This window comes from Silurus aristotelis (genome assembly GCF_946808225.1).
Source record: "Silurus aristotelis genome assembly, chromosome: 7".
Lineage (NCBI taxonomy): Eukaryota > Metazoa > Chordata > Actinopteri > Siluriformes > Siluridae > Silurus > Silurus aristotelis.
The window spans coordinates 6,377,185-6,398,920 of NC_139580.1; the positions used below are offsets into that span (position 1 = coordinate 6,377,185).

The 21,736-nt window shown below is 34.5% G+C and overlaps 1 protein-coding gene across 1 annotated transcript; it reads left to right on the forward strand.

Annotated features, from left to right (window-relative positions):
* Positions 1-194: 194 nt before the first annotated feature.
* On the forward strand, positions 195-16,215 carry proza (protein Z, vitamin K-dependent plasma glycoprotein a). The gene is made up of 10 exons (XM_083546615.1): positions 195-412; positions 5,494-5,604; positions 6,079-6,248; positions 7,322-7,346; positions 8,083-8,196; positions 8,334-8,462; positions 12,871-12,986; positions 13,567-13,684; positions 14,869-15,185; positions 15,274-16,215. Exons 2-10 carry the CDS (start codon positions 5,529-5,531, stop codon positions 15,481-15,483), a joined length of 1,275 nt encoding a protein of 424 aa, XP_083402741.1. The 5' UTR covers positions 195-412; positions 5,494-5,528; the 3' UTR covers positions 15,484-16,215.
* Positions 16,216-21,736: the final 5,521 nt, after the last annotated feature.

Here is a 21,736-nt window from a genome sequence, read left to right on the forward strand (position 1 = left end):
TTTTAGCAGGAATAAATATACACAATTGCATTATTATGAACTTTTTTTAGGTATAAAGTTTCATTTAGCATTACTGAATATGAGTGAATAAAAATCTAAAAAAAAAAGAAAGAAAAAAAAGAACATTAAACATACAAACAAACAAAATAAACAACAAGGAAAAACCCATCATTGGCTTGCGAGCTCCCCTTAGTGTCCAATCCGAGGTATTACACTAATCTGGATGATAAACACGCCTTGTCCGGACTGAATTGAGGATTTAAAGCCGTGGCTGAGAAACACCACCGGGTTATATAAGCAATTTCCCCTCTGTAGCGGTTTCTCTGAAGACAAAGCTGCAACAAATATACTCAGAAATCAGGATTTTTGTTACGGAAACGTTTAAAAAGCGGATTATCTGCGCTGTGTGACGGTAGGTGGACTGTCCGATATTATAGCGCAATGCATGGGGTTACTATAATAATATATTAGATTATATGTAGTGGTAATTAAAATAAATAAATATTTGTACTGCGCATTTGAACAGCACCAGCAATAAAGCCATTATTTATTTTGTTATATTAAAATACATTTCATATAACATTAGACTGTTTTGTATTTTTTTGTTTTGTTTGTAATAGATTATGCATATCTATCTATCTATCTATCTATCTATCTATCTATCTATCTATCTATCTATCTATCTATCTATCTATCTATCTATCTATCTGGATAAATGAAATTACAAGATGAATAAATAAACAAAAAAAATAAACCTGTGTCCAATCTATAGATAGATAAAGAGATAGATAGATAGATATTAATGATAGATGTATAGATATTAAAAGATAGATAGATAGATAGATAGATAGATAGATAGATAGATAGATAGATAGATAGATAGATAGATAGGCATAATCTATTATAAACTAGAATTTATTTTTTATAATGAATTCAGGCCTGTTGTAGATGTTTGTTTATCTCTGGAGGAATGCAATTATGCAGTCTTCCACACGAGGGCAGTGAAAACCCAACAAGGCGTTGTTTGTGTCCAGTACGCAGTACATTATCCATCCAATGGCACCAAATGATGCATCACTGCTTACTGCTTACTGTGGTGTGTGTGTGTGTGTGTGTGTGTGTGGCAGGCTGGGAAAAACATCTTAGAACTCATCCTCTTTTGTTTGTATCTCAGTGGGGGGTAAAGTGGTAGCGTTTTAGGTTGATCTTGTCATGTGACATCAGAAAATTCAATTTCATTCAAAGATACAGTGCCCCCACACACAAGGGTCGCCACCCTTAGTAAATATGAGCAAAGAAGTCTAAAAAACTGGTTATGAAGCACAGCAACGTTTTTTTTGCACATTACAGCTATATTTCTTGGTCATATCCATTGTGATGAATGAAGGGAATCTGGCCTAAGTGCTACCTCATTTTTATACCTCTGTGAAACATGGTTGTACAGTTTCTTTTTCCTAGTCACCTACTAATACGTAGGTGGAAAAAAATTTAAATATATTTTACTTATATGTTTGCATTAAGGTGCCAATAATACGAGATTATTGAAAAAGAATGAACCGATATCATGATGCATTGCTTCAGCTCTCAAGCATCGTCATGGAATGAGTCAGTGACCATTTGAAAGAGGAGATATCTAAGTTTGTTTGCGATGTAGTCGCGTCGTTCTTCCGGAAATGTTCAGTTGTTGTATTGTGTAATGAAATCGGTTAATTCTTTTTGAATAACCCTGTATAATTTAATGTTCGATATAAGAGCAGAGGATTTTTCTGCATTTTCCAAAAGAAGGATTAAACAATAAACACGGTTTCAGTCAATATTAGTGTATATCTATATATCTCTATAATCTATATGTTAGTGTATATCTATATATCTCTATAATCTATATGTTAGTGTATATCTATATATCTCTATAATCTATATGTGTATATCTATATATCTCTATAATCTATATGTTAGTGTATATCTATATATCTCTATAATCTATATGTGTATATCTATATATCTCTATAATCTATATGTTAGTGTATATCTATATATCTCTATAATCTATATGTGTATATCTATATATCTCTATAATCTATATGTTAGTGTATATCTATATATCTCTATAATCTATATGTGTATATCTATATGTCTCTATAATCTATATGTTAGTGTATATCTATATGTCTCTATAATCTATATGTGTATATCTATATATCTCTATAATCTATATGTTAGTGTATATCTATATATCTCTATAATCTATATGTTAGTGTATATCTATATATCTCTATAATCTATATGTTAGTGTATATCTATATATCTCTATAATCTATATGTTAGTGTATATCTATATATCTCTATAATCTATATGTTAGTGTATATCTATATATCTCTATAATCTATATGTTAGTGTATATCTATATATCTCTATAATCTATGTTAGTGTATATCTATATATCTCTATAATCTATATGTGTATATCTATATATCTCTATAATCTATATGTTAGTGTATATCTATATATCTCTATAATCTATATGTTAGTGTATATCTATATATCTCTATAATCTATATGTTAGTGTATATCTATATATCTCTATAATCTATATGTTAGTGTATATCTATATATCTCTATAATCTATATGTTAGTGTATATCTATATATCTCTATAATCTATATGTTAGTGTATATCTATATATCTCTATAATCTATATGTTAGTGTATATCTATATATCTCTATAATCTATATGTTAGTGTATATCTATATATCTATAATCTATATGTTAGTGTATATCTATATATCTCTATAATCTATATGTTAGTGTATATCTATATATCTCTATAATCTATATGTGTATATCTATATATCTCTATAATCTATATGTTAGTGTATATCTATATATCTCTATAATCTATATGTTAGTGTATATCTATATATCAAAATAATCTATATGTTAGTGTATATCTATATATCTCTATAATCTATATGTTAGTGTATATCTATATATCTCTATAATCTATATGTTAGTGTATATCTATATATCTCTATAATCTATATGTTAGTGTATATCTATATATCTCTATAATCTATATGTTAGTGTATATCTATATATCTCTATAATCTATATGTTAGTGTATATCTATATATCTCTATAATCTATATGTTAGTGTATATCTATATATCTCTATAATCTATATGTTAGTGTATATCTATATATCTCTATAATCTATATGTTAGTGTATATCTATATATCTTAATAATCTATATGTTAGTGTATATCTATATATCTCTATAATCTATGTGTATATCTATATATCTATAATCTATATGTGTATATCTATATGTCTCTATAATCTATATGTTAGTGTATATCTATATATCTCTATAATCTATATGTGTATATCTATATATCTCTATAATCTATATGTGTATATCTATATGTCTCTATAATCTATATGTTAGTGTATATCTATATATCTCTATAATCTATATGTGTATATCTATGTCTCTATAATCTATATGTTAGTGTATATCTATATATCTCTATAATCTATGTGTATATCTATATATCTCTATAATCTATATGTTAGTGTATATCTATATATCTCTATAATCTATATGTGTATATCTATATGTCTCTATAATCTATATGTTAGTGTATATCTATATATCTCTATAATCTATATGTGTATATCTATGTCTCTATAATCTATATGTTAGTGTATATCTATATATCTCTATAATCTATGTGTATATCTATATATCTCTATAATCTATATGTTAGTGTATATCTATATATCTCTATAATCTATATGTGTATATCTATATATCTCTATAATCTATATGTGTATATCTATATGTCTCTATAATCTATATGTTAGTGTATATCTATATATCTCTATAATCTATATGTGTATATCTATATATCTCTATAATCTATATGTTAGTGTATATCTATATATCTCTATAATCTATATGTTAGTGTATATCTATATATCTCTATAATCTATATGTTAGTGTATATCTATATATCTCTATAATCTATATGTTAGTGTATATCTATATATCTCTATAATCTATATGTGTATATCCATATGTCTCTATAATCTATATGTTAGTGTATATCTATATATCTCTATAATCTATATGTGTATATCTATATATATATATCTATAATCTATATGTTAGTGTATATCTATATATCTCTATAATCTATATATGTATATCTATATATCTCTATAATCTATATGTTAGTGTATATCTATATATCTCTATAATCTATATGTTAGTGTATATCTATATATCTCTATAATCTATATGTTAGTGTATATCTATATATCTCTATAATCTATATGTGTATATCTATATATCTCTATAATCTATATGTTAGTGTATATCTATATATCTCTATAATCTATATGTGTATATCTATATATCTCTATAATCTATATGTTAGTGTATATCTATATATCTCTATAATCTATATGTGTATATCTATATATCTCTATAATCTATATGTTAGTGTATATCTATATATCTCTATAATCTATATGTTGGTGTATATCTATATATCTCTATAATCTATATGTGTATATCTATATATCTCTATAATCTATATGTTAGTGTATATCTATATATCTCTATAATCTATATGTGTATATCTATATATCTCTATAATCTATATGTTAGTGTATATCTATATATCTCTATAATCTATATGTGTATATCTATATATCTATATATCTCTATAATCTATATGTGTATATCTATATATCTATATATCTCTATAATCTATATGTGTATATCTATATATCTATATATCTCTATAATCTATATGTGTATATCTATATATCTCTATAATCTATATGTGTATATCTATATATCTCTATAATCTATATGTGTATATCTATATATCTCTATAATCTATATGTGTATATCTATATTTTTCTATAGATTGCAGGTGTATTTGCTTAATATATTAAAAAGCAACTATATGTTAGAATCTGTTTACCGCATTTTTAATAAATTCTCTTCTGCTTCTTCTTCTTATTCGAATCTTCTCTCTCCTCTCTTTTCATGCAAATGAAAATGAATTTCGAAACACTTATGTAATGCTAATGAATGTGTATAAAGGCCCCGTGTGTGAGACTCTGGCCTGTTTCTGCCTCGTGTTCATGTCCTAATTCAAAAAGATTCAATTATAATAAACCATTTCTTGTTGCACTTTTGGAGGAGATGATAAACTTTTTTTTAATATGTGGAATATTTATGTATTACTTGACTGTAATTTGAAATAAAAGCTGGTGAGAAATGACATTATATGTAAATAAAATGTTATGGCTACACGGCTATCACACGTATCGTCCTGAGTTAACGATATCAATTACGGAAATGATCATTTTAAAAGAAGCTGCTTTCCGGATAGTGAAACAGTTTGGGGATCAACATTGGGACGATCAAAGGTTACTCTGTAAACAGCTCTTCAGTGTGAACTTTAAACCTTACAGGAGGATCCGGACGGGCTCTGGATTCAGACGTTACCATGGTGTGGATGTTTACAGCGCTTTCCCTAACCCTCCTGTTAGGCTCTGTGACGGCCGGACTGGATAAAAGCGGAGGTATGAGGTTTTATTGCTGTAAATGGATTATTATATCACTGCGCATAATCCAGTGATCCTCTGCGCTACCACACATTAATCTTCTCGCAAGCTTGAGCACTGTTTTCGTTTCCATGTAGCTATTAGGATATTATATTAAATAGAATATTAGAAGTTAAAAAAAAAATATATATAAATTTACAGTTGAATATCGCAATCAGTGACTTCGGGTTTAGTTTGATTTATTTAAGCGCTTTTAAAAATAGACATTGTCCCAAAGTCTCTTCATGGAAACAAGTCGATTACAAATATACATTTTAGCATTATAAATATTCAATAATATATAAAAGGTTTTCTACTGTATATTGCATATAAATATTGCACCTGAATGTTGCATTGCACACAAATAATATAATGATTGTATCGCGTGCTCCTTGTGCTATAAATCCTTGTGCTTCAAATGCTGTATTTAAAAAATACATCTCGTCCTCTCAGTCCCTGTTTTTCTTGACCGGAAGGAGGCCAGTGAAGTCATCAGCCGTCAGAAGAGAGCGAATGCTGGGAACGAGGAGAACACGCTCCCCCACAACCTGGAGCGCGAGTGTCTGGAGGAGGTGTGCGACTACGAAGAAGCAAGAGAAGTGTTTCAGGACACTTATCGCACTGTGAGTCTCAGACGATGTCACCCATCCACCCAGATCAGATAGATAGATTTTCATATACAACTAAGCAGCTGAGGGTTAAGAGCCTTGATCAGGGGCCCAACAGTGCCAGCTTGGTTGTACTGGCTTTATTGATATCAAACAATTGTGAAATGTATGTGTGCCATGATTATTATTTACCACAAATTGAAGGCCATGGTCATCCTAATCCTCTGACTTGACCCCATAGAAAACCTGGAAGACAGTCAGCCTGCAGTATGTGGATCTGAAGGTTCAGGAGAAATATGATATTTTGAAATATGAAATTCATCAGGGGTGCCAATGTTCGTGGAAGGCATTGTAGAACATGGAGATTGGCAACTGAAATTATAATGGTTTTATAGTGGATATAGTAGTGATGTGCCTCTCCATAACTGAGGGCGATGCGATTCGCATCTCAATGCAAAGCCAACGATCTGATACATCAAAGATACACATAAGGCAGCTACCGATGCGATCTGATTCACCTATGTTACGATGCAGTGCGATCCGATTTCGATTTAATTCAATGAATTACGATGCAATGGAAAAAATATGATGCCCTGCAATTCAGTATGGCACTAATAGTTCATATGAATATTCACATCATATTCACATAGCAGCAGTGGTGCGGAGAGAACACGCTCGAGAAACGGTTTAGCGACTAGAAATCAATCTACATATTAAATATTGGTCTCAAATTATTGTGTACTTTCTAAGTGGTAAAAGTATAGCGCATTTACTAATAATTATATTGAAATAAATCGTTTTTGACTGTTGCAAATAGTTCAATTTGATGCATCGTGATATGAATGCCAACTTGTATCCTATGCACAATTTTTTTAAATGAATGCATCACATTGTACATATGTATGCTGATGCACTGATGTGAATCTTACCAACGCCCTCCTTTATATATCTAAACCAGAAAGTAAACGGGATTTTAATAACGTTACGACACTGACCCCTGCTGGAAGGGAACGGAATAGTCCTAGGCAGTTGTGACTATTATTTTGGACTGTTTTGACAATACAGATTTTGTTTTTATTTCAATACAGGATATCTTCTGGTCTGTGTACATAGGTGAGTAATTCTGCTTGAAACAAATGAACGAACATGTCCATTCGTTTGTTGTGATGCTAAGATCTGTATAAAGTGTTTTCATTACAGTTTTCCTGGAAAACAGATCTCCACTCTGATGTGTGGATCTCTTCAAGTCTTTCAGAAAAACCCCTTGCCTCTATATCTTAGTTTTTTCTGACGATCCCTTCTTGACTTTATTTACCTAATCCCATTTTGTTTTAATTTTTGATAATGAATTTAATTGTGCTGTGTGGAATATTTTTAATAATCAAATCCTGGCTTTTATTCTTTTCCCGGATTTTGTTGAAATACTGGAATTGTGCTGGAATATACTTGGTATTGATGAACTAATGAGTTTTGAGGCTGTCAAAAATTCTTTCAACTTCATCATCAGCATGCAAATCACAGGGGGCTTATAGCAATGTAGATAAATACTTAAGCATTCACAACATTTAAACTTTTATTTGTGAATCATTTTTCCCTTTTTATTCCCACACACTACTTAAGTATCATGGGCTATATTATATACATTCCTGACCTTCAATCAATTTTAGATTCAGGCACTAATACTACAAAATATGGAAAAGGGGGATGATAGATTTCTGTTACTTGTTAGTTATATATGCCTTGTGTCTCCCAGTGCTAAAAGTGTCACTGGATGTCTAATGCATCTTGGTTAAATGTTGTTCACTTAAAAAAAATTATGAAATGAATATTGGACGACATCATTTTACAGATGGAGATCAGTGTGCAAATCAGCCGTGCAAAAATGGAGCTATGTGCTCAGACAGCGTTGGTGGTTACGACTGTATCTGCAAATCTGGATTTTCAGGAGTGCACTGTGAAACAGGTAAAAAAAAAAAAAAAAAAAAAAGACAGATTTGTGCACAGTTGCCATAGATGAAAATGTCTTGTCAGTATTTTTTTTTTTTGTTTACCCGTGATGCCCAGCTCGTCTTATTTCATGCTTCTTTGTTTCTCTTAAAGATCAGACAGTGTGTGTCATCGATAAGAGCAAAGGTTGTAGTCAGTTTTGTAAGCCTGGATATCAGTCGTATGAGTGCTCCTGTGCCTGGGGATGGAAGCTGCAGCAGAAAGAGAAATGCGTTCCTGCTGGTGAGAACTGTCTCGATTATTACAATTCAGATTTTCTATATAAAGTGAGTGACTTGTTTATTTCGAGCATGGTGAAAAAGTGTTCCTCCAGGACCATTGCAATACATAAAAAATATAGAGAAACCTATAGCGTTATGGAAAGAAACAGAGTGTTTGTATGATGTTTTTATTCTCATGGCATGTCATGAACAAAATTAACGCAACAGATTGTTTTTTGTTTACTGCCAACTACTATTAGCGAAAGAACTCTGGTCTGAACGTGTCATGGATTATGACATAAAACTTCGGACGAATCTTTTTCTTGTGTGCATCAGTTTTTGACTGTAGTGCAGTCTGAGGTTATGACAACTGAGATTTTAAAGTGTGAAAAGGGGATCATGTTCATACAGTCTGACAAGCAACAATCGCAAAGGACTAAAAATCGCACAGTGTGCGCTCGGCCTTAGACAATGTAAAGACCTTTACCTAGAACCTACACAAGACCTACACTCAGGCCCTAAACACAACCTACACTATGGGCCTACACAAGACCTACACTATGGGCCTACACAAGACCTACAATATGGGCCTACACAAGACCTACAATATGGCCCTACACAAGACCTACACTCAGGCCCTACACAAGGCCTACACTCAGGCCCTACACAAGGCCTACACTATGGGCCTACACAAGGCCTACACAAGGCCTACACTCAGGCCCTACACAAGAGCTACACTCAGGCCCTACACAAGATCTACACTATGGGCCTACACAAGGCCTACACTATGGGCCTACTCAAGAGCTACACTCAGGCCCTACACAAGAGCTACACTCAGGCCCTTCACAAGACCTACACTTAGGCCCCACACAAGACCCACACCAGACCTACACAAGAAAAAATCATAAACAGTAGGAATAGAGATGATCAGTAGAACAGACCATGATCACATAACAGGCAAAAATCTTGCACTCAGTAAGCAATTGAACTGGCAGTGAGTCTATGGAAGCACATGGCTTTAAACCGACAAACAAACAGGAAGTATCTGTAGAAGGAATGAAGTGATTTCAATAATTGCGATAGGGCTCCCTCTGGTGGATGGACAAGTGAGTGTCTGGCATATTGCAAATGTGTGCAAACAATGTAGCAGTACAAAAATCCAGTAAGATAGAACAGTTGCACAATGAATTTCAGTGCGGAGTCAGCCAGTACTCAGAGCATATGTTGAACAAAGTATTGTTCATATAATAATAAATACTGCATAAATGGTGGCTGTTCTGGAAACTCTTTACTTTTTAATGCCATGTCAATTCAAATATTTGTATTAGAACTGTACTAGTTTGCCCACTTTCACCCTAGAAAACCACTAGGAATACAACAGCAACCACTAAACAATGACTTAGCAAGTGCCTAAAAGATCATAGCAATGACTTAGTAAAAGCTTAGCAACCACCATCTACCACCACCATAGCAACATTCAAGCAGCCACCTGTAAAACTATAGCTAACTATAACTATACCTACATAAAGACACCCCAGCACACATCTTTAATACCACAGTAACTACCTGAAATATCATTACAACTGCTTAACAAACATTTGGGATACTACAGCTACCAAAACAAGCATTTATACAACCAGTGGTGAGACTTGAACAACTGACTAGAACATGCAAGCAACAATCTAGGGAACACTTTGAAAACCACCTGTAATTCCATAGCAACATCCTAACACAGTAGTTCTCAAAGTGTGGGCCATGCTTCTCTAGTGGGGAATAAAGACATGACAGGGGGGGCACAATGAATGGCAAGATTTATTCAAATTTTTTTGTTCTTTATTAATGTTTTTTTCTATTGAAAATACATTTCATACACTGAAAGCAACATCAATGGAGACCACAAAAAACAGGTCATTCAACATTCATAAAAATACAAGGTAGATGGTAGGACCAATCAACCAAAAAGCCAACCTAAAAGATAATATCATGAAGCCTTTCACTCCTTTTGCCACATCTTATCTTTGTGAGATGTGCTTTCAGATGATGCTTCACTGAAAACAAAGTTCAGACTCACATATTGATATGTTCTTTTTGTTCTTAACTTCTTTTCCAAATGCTTTTTTTTTTTTTCCTTTTTTTTTTTTGCAAAGTGACAGTAAGGCATAGTGTTGACACAACCACACTTTAATTTTCTCTATTCTTGAACTTGATGCTCTTTGATGTTATTGATTTTGAACTTTTTATTTCAATGAATTAAACGTTTTTCATCTTGAAGTTTTCCATTAACCTTTTTGGGGTAACAGAGGACAGGAGAAGATTGAAAATACCTTAGTACCAACCGTGCAACCACCAACCAACCTAACTCCCTAGAAACAACTTGAACCTGGGATCCCTCTACTGTAGCAAAGACCTAGCAACCATCTAAGACACCTACCAATCACTTAGCAACTACGTGGAATACAATAATAACCAACTAGCAGATGCCTTGGATAAAAAAATCCCCTAGCAGCACTCTAGTAACTGTCTGAAACACCATAGCAATCACCTAATAGCTACAATATACCTTGGTAATGTCACCCTAGCAACCACTTTGGATAACAAAAGAGAATAATAATTTAAATAACTACACTAAATGGAACACCCCATTCCATATTTGTTGTTATAATAACTCTGGGAAGGCGTTTCACTAGATTTTGGAGTGTGCTTGTAGAGATCTGTGGAGATTCACCTTAGGAGGCCTAGGATGCAGTCAGAGTTCACGTTCATCCCAATAGGGTTGAGGTCAGATCTTCCACTCCAATCCATGCAAAGCAGGAAGCATTTATAGAGTTTGCTTTGTTTGCATACAAGATTGTGGTAACAGTGTGAGGAAGAACCACATATGACTGGAGAAATTCAGGTTGTGGTCCATATAAAGTGTTTCACATACACTATATGGACAAAAGTATTGGGAAACCTGATTTTAACAGCGATATGTGTTTTGTTACCAAACTGTTGAAACAAATCGAAAAGCTGAAGGCACACAATTGTACAGGACGTCTTTGGGTTAAGTAGCATGGAATTAGTTCACTTGAACTAGGAGTCCCAAAGCAAACTCTATGAAGATATGCTTTGTATGGTTTGGAGTGAAAGATCTCCTGCTATAGAGCTCTGAACACCCTGTTGAACACCTTTGGGATGAATGTGAACACTGAATGCACCCCAGGCCTCCTCACCTCAAATACATCAGTGACTTTACTAACATCCTTGTTGCTGTATGAGCACAACTCTAAAAATCTAGTGGAACATCTTCTCAGAAGAGTGGAGGGAATTAAAAGAGTAAATTGTGACTAAATGTGGAATAGGAAGCAGGAAAACAAATACCATACTTTTGACCAAGTGTCCACAAAGCTTTGACAATATAGTGTGGCATTTAGGAGGAGGTTTCGCTTACACAACAAGCATGAGACAAGCATGAGCGGTTACGTAAAAAGGTGGACGATGTGTGTGATGTTCCTTTATTAAGGACTACTTTTAAACGCTGTTGACTTTTATCATAGAAACAAACCAATGACTAGATTCGCTTCCTCCCCTCTCACACTTCTTAGTCATATGCGAACCTCTTTTCGTCACAGAGAAGGAAATCATGTGCTCATGGTTTACCACAATTGTCTGGGTGCAGTGCAATGCAATGCATGCAGTGAAAAATCCTGTGTAGAACTTTCTGGGTGCGTATGGCCGCTTGAATGACGTAGAAGGAATCCTCCCATGTCGATTCAAACAGGTTCCTGCTGGTTCCTGCTTTTGCTTTTATTGCGTTGTGTCTCTTGTGTTTTGACTCGTTGCCTGGGATTCTCCATATAATTACTATGTTGAACTGGTTCCTGCCAACATCTGTCAGATGATTAAAACCGAAACTGGATAAACCATAATAATAACACTATAAGTGCACACCTAGGGACATTTATTTTTGTAGTACTGGAAGTGTTACTTTTTAAGTAAAAATAAATAAATAAATAAATTAATAAATAAATAAATTGCTTATACGTTTATAAGATTTCATAATGTGTGGCAAATATATTCATTAGTTATATTATTTAATTAATAACATTTTTTGTTAAGCAAATGTAGCGAAAAAAAATTAATATTTAACCACAAAAAACATCAAAAGAATGTTAAAAAGTAATAAAGTATAAAAGTTTAATAAGAAATAAGAAAATATAATTACATATTTTTTTTTTTTTTTATAAAAAAGTTATTTTGTAATCTGTAAATGGCAAAATCTGATCTGATAAAGCTTTAATTTTATTATAATTCATAATATGATAATTATTCATTTTATAACTTAATATTTTACTTTGTAGTCATTGCCATGTTCTCAGGCACATTTTCCAAACACTAAACTCTTATTTGAATCTCGTGGTTTTTTTTTTTTTTTTTTTTATCTTTATCAGGGCAACACCCATGTGGAAAGGTGAGCAGCCTGAGTCAGTGGGACAGCCATCAGTCCAGCAACATTCGCTCGAAATTTGAAGGACTGGACTGCAGGGCTGAAGAGTGTCCCTGGCAGGTACGAACACTAAATAATAATAATAATAATAATAATAATAATAATACATTTCATTTAAAGGTGCCTTTCAAAACACTCAAGGACACCGTACAGTAGAGTGAAATGATAAAATCATACAACAACAAACAGCTATTTAACCTTTTAAATTAATCAGAAAAAGCTCCTCTGAACAGATTAGTTTTTGGGCATGATTGTGGAAGTGGAGAAGACAGTGGAAGTTTGTGGAAGTGGTCAGACAGTCACAATCAATGATTGTGGAAGAAACAGGGAGATATCTAGATAGATAGATTTCTAGTAATCATATGGGCAGCTGAGTTCTGGACCAATTGAAGTTAATGAAGGAGTTTATGTGGTAACCCAAACAGAATAGAGCTAAATAATCAATGCGTGAGGTAACTTGAGCATGTACAAGAACAGCTGTGGAAATGGATGTGAGCAACGGAGGTAGACGTCTGATTTACTGAAGATAGAAATAAGCAGACGAGTAATGGCTCTCTTTACTACTTTACCAAAAGCTTGCAAGGTAGCCCTTACAACCTTTGTGTTTATTTATTTATTTGTATCCCTGTTACATTTGAAGGCCCTGCTGCGTAACAGTGACTCGAAAGGCTTTTGCAGTGGCGTCATCATTAAAGAAAACTTTGTCCTGACGACTGCACAGTGTGCAGGCAAATATCCTGACTTCCAGGTGGCTGTGGGTGAGTGAGAGTCATTTTTAATAGAAAACATGCACAAAAAAGTCTAACATTGTCCATGGGAAATGTTTTGCTACATGCAGAGGCCCTGATCGGACTTGCAATCAATCAAACAATAAATTGATCAATCAATACATTGATCAATCAATTAATGAATTAATTAATCGAACAATCAATCAATCAGGTAAGCTAAATAATGAACTAACTAGCATGAAAATTTTTATTTTTTTCTTACTGTAAACTAAATTAAAGTACTAAAATAAAAAAGTGAATTTTCAAATAAAAATCACGAAAAACAAACAAATCGAGTGACATTTTGATGTAAAAAATTAACATTAATATTTAAATGTACAGTATATGAAAAGGTTTTGGAAACACCTAGTCTTTTATGTTTTTTAGAGACACATGCATGCTCTTTTGTTTATATGCAACAAACTCGATAATATAAAGATATTAATATTTTCTTTGACCAAACAAATCTATAAATGTCGAGATGTTCCACTTTATTTTCATTAAAAAAATCCTCCCCTAGCATGAATAACAGCTTTACACACTCTCAACATCTGGACATTTCTTTTCTCCAAACATTGAGCTGAAAAACTTGATGCCATGATAAATTTACAATCCAATCTAGCGTACTTTATGGCTCATTTTCTTGGTGAAGTCGGTTCCAGTGAGTCGGAGGGAATTGCATGGTGCTGAAGTATGGAATAGTAGCCATGTTGGTTTCTTTCACCATTTCACCATTGAACAACATGCATATGGGTTAGCATGTTCTACAAATGTAAAGTGAAACATGCAGAGCTACATGTATATCATCCAAAACTTACTGTTATTGCTTAAAGTGACAGTTTGATGACAATTTATAAAATTAAATTACGTAGTTTGTTGCATATAAACAAAAGGAACGTGTTTCTCAAGTACCAAAAAAACTGAGTGTTTCTGAATTCATGGCAGGCCTTTTATGATTTACTCAGGCATTTTAAACAATGCAAATTTACTGGAATTAATGAAAGAAAAATTTAAACTAAAGAAATTTCAGACCCCAAAATTCAAAGCTTTACATTTAGTTAAAGTACATTCACAAGTAAACGGCTAGTTCAAAAGTGGAAAAATGATTATACATCAATTCTTACATCTCACATGATTTCCAGTGAAGTATCAATAACACGTGTTTGTGTTCACAGGCAAAAGGTTGACTTCCTATGAGACAGGTGAACAGAACCTGTATGTGAAGCATGTGCACGTTCATCCACTTTTCATGGAAGGCAAACCAGAAAATGACCTCGCCGTTATCGAGCTGAAGGAAAAGATCATCTTTAAGAAGAGTGTAGTGGCGGCCTGCCTGCCTGAGCGAGATTTCGCAGAGACCCTTTTGATGTCGGGCGAACACTTGGGCGTGATTACGGGCTGGAAAGACGCATCCGAGTTCGAAGGAAACCTCCGGTTAAATCACCTGTCCTACAGCAAACTGCCGAGCTGTGTGGAGCGTCACTCGGGCCAGGTTAGTGCATTTCTTTATCAAACAACAATCTATTCAACATCGTTACGATGTAGTGCTTTAAATCTGAATCATTTCTGTTGCCAACAAGGCTACCAACAAGATGTCCTGCACGCTGCCAAGCCCTAAAGCAGATTGCTTCTTCGGCCCCGGAAGTCCTGTCCTCACCTTGTACCGAGAGGTCTTCTTTTTGACCGGTGTGGTGAGCCAGTCCCAAGGGATAGAGTGCAGCAATGGCTACGTCTTTCAGAAAGTGTCTCGCTTCATTCCCTGGTTAAGGAATATAATGGGCTCGGTATAAAACATACTGCTCCTGAAACTGTGCTGTCTGCTTTCTTAACTTCCAGCATGTGGTATTTCCCGAGCATGTAATTGCTAGTGCGTGATATTTCTCCAAAAGCCGACATTCTCTGTTTTAATTCCTGTAGCAAAGTTCCTATCAACTTATATAATACACTGTTTTACCTATACAAATTCATATACATATTCATATATATACACATATTCATGTCTATACTTATACATCATCATATGCAGAATCTTAAACATATACATACTCGTATACATAAATAATGTACACTGATTTGCCTTTATGTGTGTTTTAATTCTTTCTTTAGAATAAAATAAGGCATAAGCAGTTAACATGCTACTTTTAAATCTAATTTAACTAAAATCAAATCTAAACTACATTATCTTTATACACAGTGTATGCAGATTAAAGTCTGTAATAGTACCAAAATAAGGAAACATTAACATCTTTCATTTTTCCATTTCACTCTTTTCCATTATCATTATTATTAAAGTATATTTTCTTGCCCCATTTTAAACATTCCACCCTTTTTCTTTTGGTCATAACCCAGAACCCACTACATAAAATGGCTACATGAAACAAAATAAACCAAATGTATAACATGATATATCTGCTGTGTGTAATACGGAGGCAGGACATTTGGTTCTGCAGTATACAATATCCTTCAAATAATTGCATTGTTGTTATGTGTCAAATTATTAATAAATGTTTTTGTGCTCTGTACATTTAGAATCACCTTACAGATATATATATATATATATATATATATATATATATATATATATATATATATATATATATATATATATATATATATATACACACTATTCAGCTCTTATTATAGTCTGGCTCTGGTTGAGCATAACATTCAACATTTTTGTCTCTGTGTTGGTCGTTGATTTTCTATACGCCAATGATAAATGTATTCGGCCAAAAAATTTAATAAAAGCTGTTATGGAATTGTATGGGATTAATCTAATACATTGGTGGTGAAATAATATACCTTCCCTGACTTGCTCTAGACAATGTAGTTAGTGCTATAGCTAGCCTATATAAAGAGAAATAGTATGCCATATTGCAGTAGGGAAGTAGAGCCTAATGGATCCTCAGTATGCTGGATAAATCAATGACTCATATAAAATGAGATGCTTCTTTAATCTTTGTAAATGACGTGAACTCCAACATAAAAAAAGGCATGTAGAAGTAAATTTAGTAAATTTAATCGTAATTTTTTTTTGCTAATGCCAGTTAGATGAGCAAAAGGGGCCTGTTAGAAAAGACAAGTCAAATTCTAATAGCACGTCAAAGTCCATTGTTGTTGGTCAAAAAAGTGTATAGATGCTTTAAAATAAAAATCAGCTTCTAACTAGTTGCATGATAATAGCTTGTTCAAAGACAATCTTGACATTTATTATTTCATCTTCTGTTTTTTTTTTCACTCATATTTTGAATAATTAAAAAAAGAAAAAATTCTTTACATTGTAGTACACCATGTACTTATTTCCACCCCTGCTCCGTTACTGTAATGGAATTAGCAGTACTGAAATAACTTCTGTTATATATCGTACATGTAATGCTGTAATGTAAAAGTTAGTGTGAGCGTAGTTCTTGTCAGTGAAAGTTCAGCACCACGGACAGCCACCACAATAATAACAAATACACGTGGTTCCAGGGGCGGAGCCAGTCCACAAAATTCACAGCTGGAAAACATCAAGCCTTCAATAGCTGGCAGGCGATGCAGGAGGTGGTTAGGGGTTAGTTTTGGGGTCAAAATAAGGGGGTGAGCATGAGAGTAGAGAGCGTTCACAGGAAAATTCTCAGAATTGCTCGAAATAATAATGCAACCTGAGGCGTTAAGCTGGCAGGACACTAATGGTAGATTGTGTTTCTGTTGTGTGTGTGTGTGTGTGTGTGTGTGTGTGTGTGTGTGTGTGTGTGTGGTTTGACCTTTGAAATTCCAATAAGAGATTTTAGTCATTTGCTTACAAAATACTAATAAAAAGCTATATATTCATATATTATTTTCTAATATTGTTAATAGTACTATTATTAAATATTTCCTAGCAACATTATTTAGTAAATCTTTTTTAAAAACTTGAGGTTATGGTTCTGAGAGTCTGCACCTGCTGAAACCAGATGTTTTCTGGTATCATCTTCATCTAACAGTTCTGTTTTAAGCCACATGGTGGTGACCCGTACTTAATAATGTATTTCTGTCAGAGCAGGTACAACGAGGGCTTAAATATTTAGAAATAAATATTTCTGCAGCACCCCCTATTGGCGAGAGAGAGATTTTTAAAAAATGTAGGCCTTTGAAAAATATTTTGCACAATTTATAAATTCCTTATGAATATTTTAGGAAATGATTTTGACACACGTAGGCTATTAAGTGTATTTTGGATTTTAATTAAATTATTTTGATTATTTCAATTATATTGATTTTTCAAGTTCATTTGTAAAGCGCGTTTCACACGCGCGGGTGATTTTAGTTTGGCTTGCCCTTGTGGAAGATAAAATTAGCTCTTCGTACCTTTTACAACAACATGAAGATATCAGAAAAAGAGATCGGTGGTCTCTTTCCTGCTCGTGTTCCACATCCCTCTCAAAGCGCAGAGCGGTAGGCTATAACGCGTCTTTGTGTGGAAATATAAAACAGTTGTTTTTTTTAAAAAATGGATTCAACTTTATTATATTATGTAAGTTACCAGTATTTACTGATATTTATTTCAATGCTTTACAGGCTTTAGTGTGTTGTTTTTTTTTTTTTTCTTTTTTACTATTATTTCAAAACAACCCCATCGTCACAGCCCTATGTTATTTTTTAAAATGTATTCTAAATAGGCCCATAGGCTCATAGGTTTTTTTTGTCAAAAAAATAAAAAATAAAAAATTCACAGCACCCCCTGTTCAAAATTACTTCCAGCGGCCCTGGATCTGGAGAGATCCCACTGGTGATATGTTTTTCGGCGTGACCTAGAGTGCTTGCGTGGGACTTGGCCGTTGTGTTGGGTGACTCTATCTGAGCCCCCCTACGTGCCGCAGGCCGAGGCATCTTGGAGATTTTTCTTAAAGTAGATTTCAAACAAGCAAAGCATTACAGGATGCTGTATCATGACTCTCCCCATGCTCTGACCCCAGCTTCCTTAGAACATAGGATCTGTAAAGTGTATATATAAACAGCGAAAGGCAATTTTGTTCTACAGTGTTATAGGGAAGGTTCTTTTTACTAAATAAACCCTTTAAATCGATCAAGCTTGAATCCTGCAGCCGAACTGAGTATTGCTTTTTCATGTAAATTGTTTCATTGCCAAAATCTACTGGTCATATAATTGGCTGCTTTCAGAAGGATGACTTGACCTCTTCAAATTCCCCAAGTGTTTACAGTGCAAAAGGTATTTTCTAAGCAACAGCCTGAGTGAGTGTGCTTTAAAGGAGATATGAAAGCTGCTGTGGTCAAAGGGCATTAACCTTGCAATGCTTACGTCATTATTTTGACTTGTGGTTGTGTAAATTCGATTTTTCCTTCACATTCCCTCATGTCCTCCTTTTTAAAATACATTGGACCACTAATGCAGAAACATAATCAGCTCTTTTTATTCTGTGAGCTGGAAAGGTGTGTTTATCCCAGATGCTTGAAAGGAGCTTTTATACTGGTCACATGTACTTTCCAGCTTTCTTTCTTTGCACATCCCAGTGATGTTAGGAAGCTGGGTTTACAGAGGTTACATCGCCCATGGAACACAGAGGTTTAAGGGCCTTGCTCCCTTGATCTTCTGATCAGTAATCCAGAGCTTTTACCACTTCTCCAGATGGTTGAAAACAAAAAACAAACAACAAAAAAAACCCGGATAATATGCTGCTGGGACACTAAAAGCAACTTAGGTACCTTGTCATCAATTATTTACAAGCCCTTGGAAATTGCCTGGAGCAATAAAAACTTTTCTTAGAAAGAGAATCCAGGATCGCTTTCAGGGAACACAAAAGGAATGAAGGGCTCTGTTCCTTCATATTTCTTGGAGAAACAGACACAGATTGCAGATATGGTCATTAATTTACTTCCCTTGTTTTTAAACTTTAAATACTCATAAAGTAAGACAATGGCCCCTTAAGACTGCACATCAAGTAACGGTTTTCAAGGCCCTTTTGGTATGTCTCTAATATGGACTTATATGGTTATGGCATCTCATGCGTAGCTAAAGCATCTTAAAAATAAATGTAAAGTGATTTCTTCTGGGGAAAATGCTGTTGGACATAGACCTGTGTGACTCACAGTACACACTTACACAGCTACTGTAAAATGTAGAAATTGTAAAAAAAGAAACATTCATTCATATTTATATATATATGTATGTATGTGTGTGTGAGTGTGTGTGTGGATGTGCTTTTTCAGCATCCCATTTCACATTTACTCCCAATTTGCTCTTATAATTTCCTCCACTCTTCTGGGAAGATGTTCGACTAAATTTTGGCATGTGCTTGTTGGGGTTAGTAAAGGGTGTTAGTAAAGTCAGGTACTAATGTAGGTGAAGTGAGGAGACCCGGGTGCAGTCAGTGTTCCGATTCATCCCAGAGGTGTTCAGTAAGGTTGAGATCAGTGCTCTATAGCAGGCCACTCAAGATTTTCCTCTCCAAATCATGTAAAGTATATCTTCATAGAGATCACTTTGTGCACAGGTTGTGAACAGGTTTGGGTTTCAGAGTTCAAGTGAACGCAAACATTTTATTATACCGCATGCAAAGACGTCTAATACAACCACATATGTCAGGAAAGGTCAGGTGTCCCAATACCTTTGTCCATATAGTGTATACTGTATTTTCATTTTATTCAGATTTACTTTTCACACTTAGGATTCTGTCAGTGTGGCTTTTAGTAGAGTTACTTTCTCATTTTTCACATTCCTCCCACTCTTCTAACATCTCACTAAGAGTTATATTATCCAAGGAATGTCGAAAAAATGAGTAGCTGGATTTTAGGATTTATGTGGAATTCTCTTTGCAAACAGAAACGGATTTGATTTTTGGAACTGATCCAAACTGGGTCAAGTTCATAGCAAGTTTTATTGTCTGAAAAAGTTTTTCCTTCATATCTTCTAGTTAAAAATATATTTCAAGCATACAAATTAGTATTAAAAATAGCTTGAATTATTGCAGTTGAAGTCATTCCAATCATAATTTCTGCTTATTTAATGTTAATTTAATGAGAGGAAGAGAGAGAGTGAGAGACACAGATAGATAGATAGATAGATAGATAGATAGATAGATAGATAGATAGATAGATAGATAGATCAAGCTATAGATAGTTATTTATATATAGACTGATATAGAGTATAAATATATAGTTTGCCCCTTCGTGATTTTTGCATATTTTTCGCACCTAAAATGATTCAGATCATCAAACAAAATTTGATATTACACATAGATACTTACATATTACACATAGAGTAAATACAAAATGCAGTTTTACAGGATCAACTCTCCTTGAACTGCCACCTTAACGTGGTGGAGGGGTTTGAGTACTCGAATGACCCTAGGAGCTATGTTGTCCGGGGCTATATGCCCCTGGTAGGGTCTCCCAAGGCAAACAGGTCCTGGGCGACGGGTCAGACTAAGAGCGGTTCAAAACCCCTTATGAGAGATACTACATCAGGGACCGTGACGTCGCCCGGTATGGCGCAGCCGGGGCCCCACCCTGGAGCCAGGCCCGGGGTTGGGGCTCGTATGCGAGCGCCTGGTGGCCGGGCCTTCCCCCACAGGGTCCGGCCGGGCTCAGCCCGAAGGAGCGACGTGGGGCCGCCTTCCAGTGGGCTCACCACCTGCAGGAGGGACCGTAAGGGGCCGGTGCTAAGAGGATCGGGCAGCAGTCGAAGGTGGAGGCCTCGACAACCCGATCCCTGGTCCCCGCACTGCACTGGGAGGAGACCCCGGGGAAGACCTAGGACACGCTGGAGAGACTATGTCTCCCGGCTGGCCTGGGAACGCCTTGGTGTCCCCCCGGAAGAGCTGGAAGAAGTGTCTAGGGAGAGGGAAGTCTGGGCATCTTTGCTTAGACTGCTGCCCCCGCGACCCGGCATCGGATAAGCGGGAGAAGATGGATGGATGGATGGAACTGTGAAAATCAACAAAATTTACGGTTTGGTAGGTACCTCGGTTTCTAAGTCACGATTTGATAAAATTTTTGTATGGTTAGAGGGGGTAAGAAATAAAATTGTTGTTTTTTTTATTATTAATGCAGTTTATTTATTAT

What these genes read in the sequence shown, in the direction of transcription:
- proza (XM_083546615.1), top strand. Translation starts at nt 5,529, where the DNA reads ATGGTGTGGATGTTTACAGCGCTTTCCCTAACCCTCCTGTTAGGCTCT. An exon ending in TTCAGGACACTTATCGCACT is followed by an intron (nt 6,249 to 7,321) that starts GTGAGTCTCAGA and finishes ATTTCAATACAG; the next exon opens with GATATCTTCTGGTCTGTGTA. An exon ending in AGGAGTGCACTGTGAAACAG is followed by an intron (nt 8,197 to 8,333) that starts GTAAAAAAAAAA and finishes TTTCTCTTAAAG; the next exon opens with ATCAGACAGTGTGTGTCATC.